Raw genomic sequence first — 10,578 nt, 5'->3', positions numbered from 1 at the left:
GTACTGTCTAAGGGAAACACTATGGCACCTCCTACCCATATGTATAAATACAAATATACAGAGAAGGAATGTTCTGGGCACACAATAAGCTGTACCCCCATACTGTACTGTCTAAGGGAAACACTATGGCACCTCCTACCCATATGTATAAATACAAATATACAGAGAAGGAATGTTCTGGGCACACAATAAGCTGTACCCCCATACTGTACTGTCTAAGGGAAACACTATGGCACCCCCTACCCATATGTATAAATACAAATATACAGAGAGGGAATGTTCTGGGCACACAATAAGCTGTACCCCCATACTGTACTGTCTAAGGGAAACACTATGGCACCTCCTACCCATATGTATAAATACAAATATACAGAGAGGGAATGTTCTGCGCTGCTGGTTATACCCTAACAGTGTGTTTCTGCTGTAGGTGGAACAGAAGAGGAAGACGGCACAGAGTATGGATGACAGCGATATAGAAGCGCGGCTGAACAGCTGGAATCTCGGGGTAATGTGATTATCAGGCTCAGTATGAGACAATCAGTGGGGTTGGTGCAGAGGGGATATATTGGACAGAAGTATTCAGCCCCCCCCCCAGTATATTATAGAATGGTCAATTCCATTGGTCTTCATTATTTATTTTTTTTATCATTTTTTAATTATTTCCCTTTTTCTTTTGACTTTCAAATGGGGGTCACTGACCCCGGCAGCCAAACCCTATTGCTCTGTGAGGCTCCAGTTTTATTGTTGTCATTAGGACCCTAACAACCAGATAGCTGCTGAACAAATATTGAAATAACTAAAAAACTACAAATAATAAAAAATGAAGACCAATTGCAAATTGTCTCAGAATATTACTTTCCACATCTCTAAGGCGAACATACCCCTCTACTGTACCCCGTTTCTGTGCCGGGCCCCCAATAAACCTGCTTGTCTCTGTGTATAAAACCGAGAAATCTCCCACCCCTGGCCCTTAGACTCACAGACAGTATGGGGGTTGCACCCCTTAATTAGGCGTCAGTTGATTGGCCGGCAGCCTTTCCAATAGCGGCAGCCATATTGTGCCACGGAGAAGCAGCTGGGCTGGGGGCAAAGAGAGACGCCCTAGGGGCAATTACCCCATAAACCCCTGCCCTGGCACATGTCTCTCTTTGATCCCCGTTGACTGTCTCCATTTGTTGTGACAGTTTAATGGCAGTCGTTTGTCTCGCCTCCTTTGATTGCTGTCTCTGAGAAGCGCTCTGTTTGGCACGGTCACTGTCCATTGTCTCGCGGCACAAGGAGGGAGCCTGTCTGCAGGGACGTGTGGGCCCTAATTGTACCAATCTGCGCCCTATGGGGCCCGTGTGCCTTGGCCCTGACAGAGGGACATTGTATAGGGGGACGTCAGGATCTGCTGCGCGTCTGTCCTGAGTCAGATTAAAGGGGAGATAAAGGCTGTTTGTCAGAGACATGCTGGGACCTCAAATAGATGCCTAGAATGAGAGATTAGAGGCGGGCACGAGAGTCACGCACGTACCCCCCCCCACACACACACACACAGGGACCCTTGTTATCCCTGGCATTTAGTGCCAAGCTGTTGCCTCATTCCATATGCATTACCTTACGTACAGCACTGTATCACCCCCAGGGCACTCCGTGCACCCCCTGTGCCCCCTCACAGCCACTGAGGTGCCATTTACCCTGTGCCCGCTCACAGCTGCAGAGACGGTGCCATTTACCCTGTGCCCGCTCACAGCTGCAGAGACGGTGCCATTTACCCTGTGCCCGCTCACAGCTGCAGAGACGGTGCCATTTACCCTGTGCCCGCTCACCGTGTGCCCCCTATACATGTCAGTGTTCCCCCTATATGTGAGTGATATTAGCCAAGGAGACATATTGCTATAATGTAGCCCTTACTCCATCTTGCCCTACTGTCTCCATCTTGCCCTACTGTCTCCATCTTGTCCTACTGTCTCCATCTTGTCCTACTGTCCCCATCTTGCCCTACTGTCCCCATCTTGTCCTACTGTCTCCATCTTGCCCTACTGTCTCCATCTTGCCCTACTGTCCCCATCTTGTCCTACTGCCTCCATCTTGCCCTACTGTCTCCATCTTGCCCTACTGTCCCCATCTTGTCCTACTGCCTCCATCTTGCCCTACTGTCTCCATCTTGCCCTACTGCCTCCATCTTGCCCTACTGTCTCCATCTTGCCCTACTGTCCCCATCTTGTCCTACTGTCTCCATCTTGCCCTACTGTCTCCATCTTGTCCTACTGTCTCCATCTTGCCCTACTGTCCCCATCTTGCCCTACTGTCTCCATCTTGCCCTACTGTCTCCATCTTGCCCTACTGTCCCCATCTTGCCCCTTACTGTCCCCATCTTGCCCTACTGTCCCCATCTTGCCCTACTGTCTCCATCTTGCCCTACTGTCTCCATCTTGCCCTACTGTCTCCATCTTGCCCTACTGTCTCCATCTTGCCCTACTGTCTCCATCTTGCCCTACTGTCCCCATCTTGCCCTACTGTCCCCATCTTGCCCTACTGTCTCCATCTTGCCCTGCTGTCCCCATCTTGCCCTGCTGTCCCCATCTTGCCCTGCTGTCCCCATCTTGCCCTGCTGTCCCCATCTTGCCCTGCTGTCCCCATCTTGCCCTGCTGTCCCCATCTTGCCCTGCTGTCCCCATCTTGCCCTGCTGTCCCCCATCTTGCCCTGCTGTCCCCATCTTGCCCTGCTGTCCCCATCTTGCCCTGCTGTCCCCATCTTGCCCTGCTGTCCCCATCTTGCCCTGCTGTCCCCATCTTGCCCTGCTGTCCCCATCTTGCCCTGCTGTCCCCATCTTGCCCTACTGTCTCCATCTTGCCCTGCTGTCTCCATCTTTCTATACTGTCTCCATTTTGCCCTGCTGTCCCCATCTTGCCCTGCTGTCCCCATCTTGCCCTGCTGTCCCCATCTTGCCCTACTGTCTCCATCTTGCCCTGCTGTCTCCATCTTTCTATACTGTCTCCATTTTGCCCTGCTGTCCCCATCTTGCCCTACTGTCTCCATCTTGCCCTGCTGTCTCCATCTTTCTATACTGTCTCCATTTTGCCCTACTGTCCCCATCTTGCCCTACTGTCTCCATCTTTCTATACTGTCCCCATCTTGCCCTGCTGTCCCCCATCTTGCCCTGCTGTCCCCATCTTGCCCTGCTGTCTCCATCTTGCCCTACTGTCTCCATCTTTCTATACTGTCTCCATTTTGCCCTACTGTCCCCATCTTGCCCTACTGTCTCCATCTTTCTATACTGTCTCCATTTTGCCCTACTGTCTCCATCTTGCCCTACTGTCCCCATCTTGCCCTACTGTCTCCATCTTTCTATACTGTCCCCATCTTGCCCTGCTGTCCCCATCTTGCCCTGCTGTCTCCATCTTGCCCTACTGTCCCCATCTTGCCCTGCTGTCCCCATCTTGCCCTGCTGTCTCCATCTTGCCCTGCTGTCTCCATCTTGCCCTACTGTCTCCATCTTTCTATACTGTCTCCATTTTGCCCTACTGTCCCCATCTTGCCCTACTGTCTCCATCTTTCTATACTGTCTCCATTTTGCCCTACTGTCTCCATCTTGCCCTACTGTCCCCATCTTGCCCTACTGTCCCCATCTTGCCCTACTGTCTCCATCTTGCCCTACTGTCTCCATCTTGCCCTACTGTCCCCATCTTGCCCTACTGTCCCCATCTTGCCCTGCTGTCCCCATCTTGCCCTACTGTCCCCATCTTGCCCTACTGTCCCCATCTTGCCCTACTGTCCCCATCTTGCCCTACTGTCCCCATCTTGCCCTACTGTCCCCATCTTGCCCTACTGTCCCCATCTTGTCCTACTGTCTCCCTCTTGTCCTACTGTCCCCATCTTGCCCTACTGTCCCCATCTTGCCCTACTGTCCCCATCTTGCCCTACTGTCCCCATCTTGCCCTGCTGTCCCCATCTTGCCCTGCTGTCTCCCTCTCAGTGAGTAGTAGTAGAAAGTTCTATGGTCAGTGGATAATTAATGAATATTATTTCAACAGATTGAAAACCCTCGGTACCTGCGGGAGAAGCCCATCACCCTGTCGCCGGTACGTGCGGCTGCGCTACAGAACTGGCAGCTCCTGCCCATATGTAATTTAATTAAGGTGCCCAGTGTGTCTGTGTGTAGATGCCTAGCACTCCCAGCATGCCCTGCTTGCCCACCCCTGGGGCATAGAGCCATTCTATAGAGATGCTGCCCTGCCTTCCTGTCACTTCCAACTGCCGTATGTAAATGGAATCTTTCCTCTCCCAACAGATTGGCCCCAGAATGAGCCAGGCAAAGGTGGGGGGCTCCTGGGATGAGCAAGCGCTGTCTCGGCTACAGGAGAAAGAGGTAACTTGTCTCCCAGAGTCAGGGGCAACTGGAGCAGTGCCCATGGGTAGTTACAACCCCACTACCTGTATGAGCCCGTCCTGCCTCTATATAAGGGGTTAAAGCTGTATGTACCTGCCCTGCCTCTATATAAGGGGTTAAAGCTGTATGTACCTGCCCTGCCTCTATATAAGGGGTTAAAGCTGTATGTACCTGCCCTGCCTCTATATAAGGGGTTAAAGATTTATGGGGGCGCCCTGCCCTGTATCTGCAGGAGAATGAGGCCGACAGCTGAGGAGCACAATTCGGGGTGAGACTCACAGAGGGTTAAACATTCGTGGAATGCCTGAGTCAGGGGCCACAGGGAACCACTTCAAAGCCCCCCACCCAGCCCAGTTCCCTCTGTGTCGGGGCAGGAAGAGGGGAGTTCTGTGGCCTGAGAATCCTCTGCATTGGGAACATGAGGCTCAGAACTTCAAAGGGGAAAGAGAAGCTCCTGTTTCTCTGATAAACCTCTGCTTTGTGCCCTTCCCTACCCACCCCTATATACTGTGTTACACCCCCCCCCCCGGGTAAGTGAATCCAATCTCCCCCCAGTACTTACCCAGGTACAGAGCTCTGATTCTCTGTACTTCCTGCTCCTGGGCTGCTCTCTTTCCCATGGTCAGGCAGGAACCTCCCCCTGGGTAAGTGAATCCAATCTCCCCCCAGTACTTACCCAGGTACAGAGCTCTGATTCTCTGTACTTCCTGCTCCTGGGCTGCTCTCTTTCCCATGGTCAGGCAGGAACCTCCCCCTGGGTAAGTGAATCCAATCTCCCCCCAGTACTTACCCAGGTACAGAGCTCTGATTCTCTGTACTTCCTGCTCCTGGGCTGCTCTCTTCCCATGGTCAGGCAGGAACCTCCCCCTGGGTAAGTGAATCCAATCTCCCCCCAGTACTTACCCAGGTACAGAGCTCTGATTCTCTGTACTTCCTGCTCCTGGGCTGCTCTCTTTCCCATGGTCAGGCAGGAACCTCCCCCTGGGTAAGTGAATCCAATCTCCCCCCAGTACTTACCCAGGTACAGAGCTCTGATTCTCTGTACTTCCTGCTCCTGGGCTGCTCTCTTTCCCATGGTCAGGCAGGAACTGCTTTCACACGCACAGCTCTTAGCTCATTCTCTTAAAAAGATGGATAAGGAAACAATATAGTTCATCTGGAGAACCCCAAGGGCTCGGATGTGCGGTTCTGTGCCACCCAGTTCTCAATTACCACGCGGTACCCACAGTCATTCATAGCCTTAACCAAAAATACTTTGGTTTCTTTTTTGTGGCCTGAGCTTTGCAAGAGAGGCATTCGGCCCTAAGCTTGCATTCTAATAACCACAACAATCACTACTTTGCTTCTTCCCCCATACTGTCCTATCTGTGGGAAACACTATGGCACCTCCTACCCATATGTATAAATACAAATATACAGAGAGGGAATGTTCTGGGCACACAATAAGCTGTACCCCCATACTGTACTGTCTAAGGGAAACACTATGGCACCCCCTACCCATATGTATAAATACAAATATACAGAGAAGGAATGTTCTGGGCACACAATAAGCTATACCCCCATACTGTACTGTCTAAGGGAAACACTATGGCACCCCCTACCCATATGTATAAATACAAATATACAGAGAAGGAATGTTCTGGGCACACAATAAGCTGTACCCCCATACTGTACTGTCTAAGGGAAACACTATGGCACCCCCTACCCATATGTATAAATACAAATATACAGAGAAGGAATGTTCTGGGCACACAATAAGCTGTACCCCATACTGTACTGTCTAAGGGAAACACTATGGCACCCCCTACCCATATGTATAAATACAAATATACAGAGAGGGAATGTTCTGGGCACACAATAAGCTGTACCCCCATACTGTACTGTCTAAGGGAAACACTATGGCACCCCCTACCCATATGTATAAATACAAATATACAGAGAGGGAATGTTCTGGGCACACAATAAGCTGTACCCCCATACTGTACTGTCTAAGGGAAACACTATGGCACCCCCTACCCATATGTATAAATACAAATATACAGAGAAGGAATGTTCTGGGCACACAATAAGCTATACCCCCATACTGTACTGTCTAAGGGAAACACTATGGCACCCCCTACCCATATGTATAAATACAAATATACAGAGAAGGAATGTTCTGGGCACACAATAAGCTGTACCCCCATACTGTACTGTCTAAGGGAAACACTATGGCACCCCCTACCCATATGTATAAATACAAATATACAGAGAGGGAATGTTCTGGGCACACAATAAGCTGTACCCCCATACTGTCCTATCTGTGGGAAACACTATGGCACCTCCTACCCATATGTATAAATACAAATATACAGAGAGGGAATGTTCTGGGCACACAATAAGCTGTACCCCCATACTGTACTGTCTAGGAAACACTATGGCACCCCCTACCCATATGTATAAATATAAATATACAGAGAGGGAATGTTCTGGGCACACAATAAGCTGTACCCCCATACTGTACTGTCTAAGGGAAACACTATGGCACCTCCTACCCATATGTATAAATACAAATATACAGAGAGGGATTGTTCTGGGCACACAATAAGCTGTACCCCCATACTGTACTGTCTAAGGGAAACACTATGGCACCCCCTACCCATATGTATAAATACAAATATACAGAGAAGGAATGCTCTGGGCACACAATAAGCTGTACCCCCATACTGTACTGTCTAAGGGAAACACTATGGCACCCCCTACCCATATGTATAAATACAAATATACAGAGAAGGAATGCTCTGGGCACACAATAAGCTGTACCCCCATACTGTACTGTCTAAGGGAAACACTATGGCACCCCCTACCCATATGTATAAATACAAATATACAGAGAAGGAATGCTCTGGGCACACAATAAGCTGTACCCCCATACTGTACTGTCTAAGGGAAACACTATGGCACCCCCTACCCATATGTATAAATACAAATATACAGAGAAGGAATGCTCTGGGCACACAGCTGAATAATTCTCGCACTGTTACAGGGGGACATGAAGACCAAAGCCATGGAAGCCAAGTTTCACGAGGAGAAGCTGCGGCTCCAGCAGAAACACGATGCTGATGTACAGAAGGTGAGTTGGAAGAAGAGAGACATTGGTTGCAGTCACGCAAGAGACCCCCTACAGTCACTCATTGTCTTGCAACAGACTGGGCACCACTCACTATTTTATGTGTCTGTGTGGGCAGAGTAAAGGGGGCTGACAGTGCTGTGGCCACTAGAGGGAGCTCTAGTTTTACATTACTCAGTCCTATCAGCTCTTTCCGTTACTTCAGTGCCCAGCCCCCTGCCTGACCATGGGAAAGAGAGCAGCCCAGTTTAAATGGGGGTCACTGACCCTGGCAGCCAAAACCGAATGCTCTGTGAGGCTCCAGTTTTACTGTTATTGTTACTTCTTATTCCTTGTCTTTCTACTCAGCCACTCCCCTATTCATGCATCAGTCTCTCATCCAAACTGTCCATGGTTGCTAAGGTAACGGACCCTAGCAACCAGTTAGCTGCTGAAACGCGAAACTGGAAAGCTGCTGAACTGAAAATTAAATAACTTAAAATCTACAAATAATAATAAATGAAGACCAATTGCAAATTGTCTCAGAATATTACTCTCTACATCGTACTAAAAGGAAACTTTAAGGTGAAATGATTAGCTGGCAGTTGGGCACGGCAGGTCCAGGGGGGAGTACCTGGGGGCATTGGCCAGATAGGGATGTAGGGTACCGGACTGATCCGGTTATTATTGGGTTTGTTCTGCCCCAAAGATCCTGGACAGAAAGAACAGCGAGACGGAGGAACTGAAGGAGCTGTACAGAACCAAACAGGCCGAGTCGGAGGAGACGATACGGAAACTGGAGAAGAAAGGTGATTATACCCCACTGAGGGGCAGTTTCTCTCTCTCCCTCGGGGTTTATAATATTATGTAGATAATAACCCCGCGGGTGTGTGTGACAGTGCAGGCCCTGCTGCGAGAGTCCCAGCTCATCCGAGAGACCAAGGAGAACCAGATATCGGAGCTGAAGAAGATGTGCGAGCAGAGCGGCGAGTCGCTGAACAGCGAGTGGGAGAGGAAGGTGGGTACCTCCGGCCCCCCCAAACCTTCCTGCCCCACCTAAACCTTCCTGCCCCACCAAAACCTTCCTGCCCACACTGCACTTGCCTCCCTGTGCCATGAGTTAAACACTTTAATGTGCAGGCCTGCCCTGTAGATTGTACATGATCTCTGTGCCAGTGGGTGCCAGCACTGACTGTACCAGGGGTTGTGAGTTCCAGCATTGACCCTGTGCCAGGGGTTTAGGGTGCCAGTGGTTACCAGCACTGATGTTGTGATGGAGGGAGGGTGCCAGCACTGACTGTGACAGGGGTTGTAGGTACCAGCATTGACTCTCTGCCAGGGGTTTAAGGTGCCAGCTCTGACCCAGGAGTTTAGCATGCCAGCATTGACTGTACCAGGGGGGGGTTTGGTTGCCAATGGGTGCCAGCACTGATTTTGTGCCAGGGGTTTAGGGTGCCAGTGGGTACCAGCACTGACTCTGTGCCAGTGGGTGCCAGCATTGACTCTGTGCCAGGGGGTAGGGTGCCAGTGGGTGCCAGCACTGACTCTGTGCCAGGGGGTAGGGTGCCAGTGGGTGCCAGCACTGGCTCTGTGCCAGGGGGTAGGGTGCCAGTGCTGACTCTGTGCCAGGGGGTAGGGTGCCAGTGGGTGCCAGCACTGGCTCTGTGCCAGGGGGTAGGGTGCCAGTGGGTGCCAGCACTAACTCTGTGCCAGGGGTTAGGGTGCAAGTGGGTGCCAGCACTGGCTCTGTGCCAGGGGGTAGGGTGCCAGTGCTGACTCTGTGCCAGGGGGTTGGGTGCCAGCACTGGCTCTGTGCCAGGGGGTAGGGTGCCAGTGGGTGCCAGCACTGACTCTGTGCCAGGGGGTAGGGTGCAAGTGGGTGCCAGCACTGGCTCTGTGCCAGGGGGTAGGGTGCCAGTGCTGACTCTGTGCCAGGGGGTTGGGTGCCAGTGCTGACTCTGTGCCAGTGGGTGCCAGCACTGACTCTGTGCCAGTGGGTGCCAGCACTGACTCTGTGCCAGGGGGTAGGGTGCCAGTGGGTGCCAGCACTGGCTCTGTGCCAGGGGGTAGGGTGCCAGTGGGTGCCAGCACTGGCTCTGTGCCTGGGGGTAGGGTGCCAGTGGGTGCCAGCACTGACTCTGAGCCAGGGGGTAGGGTGCAAGTGGGTGCCAGCACTGGCTCTGTGCCAGGGGTGTGGGCGCCAGTGCTGACTCTGTGCCAGGGGATAGGGTGCCAGTGGGTGCCAGCACTGACTCTGTGCCAGGGGGTAGGGTGCCAGTGCTGACTCTGTGCCAGGGGGTAGGGTGCCAGCACTGACTCTGTGCCAGGGGTGTGGGTGCCAGGGCTGACCCTGTCCCGTGTGTGTGCCAGTTACACAGCGCAGTAGCAGAGATGGAGCAGGAGAAGTTCGAGCTGCAGAAAAAACACACAGAGAACATTCAGCAGCTGCTCGATGACACCAACGCGAGGCTTCTCAAGATGGAGTCCGAGTACGTGGCGCAGAGCAAGGCGACTGTAAGTTTCACTTCTACGGGGCACAAAGCTGCCAATCTGTGACCCTCTGGTTGTCTGTGCCCGGCCGAGGGGCAAGGGGGAGACAGGGGCAAGGGGGAGACAGGGGCAAGGGGGAGACAGAGGGGCAAGGGGGAGACAGGGGCAAGGGGGAGACAGGGGCAAGGGGGAGACAGGGGCAAGGGGGAGACAGGGGCAAGGGGGAGACAGAGGGGCAAGGGGGAGACAGAGGGGCAAGGGGGAGACAGAGGGGCAAGTGGGAGACAGAGGGGCAAGATGGAGTAAGGGCTACATTATAGCCACATGTCTCCTATGCTAGTATCACTCACATATAGGGGGCACACTGACACGTATTAGGGGGGCACACTAACTTGTATAGGGGGGCGCACCGACACGCAGGTATACACTAGCAATAGCACTCGCTGTCTCTATGGGAATGCCTGTTGCCATTTACAGCACTGCTGCCTGGGGAGAGGAGCCTGTCTAATTTGGTGAGTAGAGAGGGAGAGCTTAATGCCCTGGTGGGGCAAACCAAAGAACATGGGAATTATCCATCATTGGGGGCTATGATGCTGCGTGTTCAATGCGTGTGCTCCATGCTGT

General features: G+C 52.1%; 1 protein-coding gene across 7 annotated transcripts in view; it reads left to right on the top strand.

The window, feature by feature from the left end:
* The window catches only part of cep112 (centrosomal protein 112kDa), a 93,316-nt gene that overhangs the window by 10,687 nt on the left and 72,051 nt on the right, over nt 1-10,578 (top strand). For 4 of the 7 annotated variants that reach the window (XR_004220625.1, XM_031894239.1, XM_031894233.1 and 1 more), the window contains exons 6-12: nt 428-505; nt 4,021-4,068; nt 4,278-4,355; nt 7,402-7,488; nt 8,174-8,273; nt 8,364-8,482; nt 9,835-9,978. Coding sequence is in view for 6 of the 7 variants with exons in the window: in XM_031894239.1 (XP_031750099.1) it covers nt 428-505; nt 4,021-4,068; nt 4,278-4,355; nt 7,402-7,488; nt 8,174-8,273; nt 8,364-8,482; nt 9,835-9,978 (654 nt within the window). In the remaining variant the exon portion in view is untranslated. The remainder of the gene's footprint in view (nt 1-427; nt 506-4,020; nt 4,069-4,277; nt 4,356-7,401; nt 7,489-8,173; nt 8,274-8,363; nt 8,483-9,834; nt 9,979-10,578) is intronic. The other 3 variants (XM_031894235.1, XM_031894236.1, XM_031894238.1) reach the window with 3 other exon arrangements.

Source organism: Xenopus tropicalis, chromosome 10 (genome assembly GCF_000004195.4).
Source record: "Xenopus tropicalis strain Nigerian chromosome 10, UCB_Xtro_10.0, whole genome shotgun sequence".
Taxonomy (NCBI): domain Eukaryota; kingdom Metazoa; phylum Chordata; class Amphibia; order Anura; family Pipidae; genus Xenopus; species Xenopus tropicalis.
The sequence above is the reverse complement of the archived record's forward strand: the minus strand, read 5'-3'. Positions and strand labels throughout refer to the sequence as shown.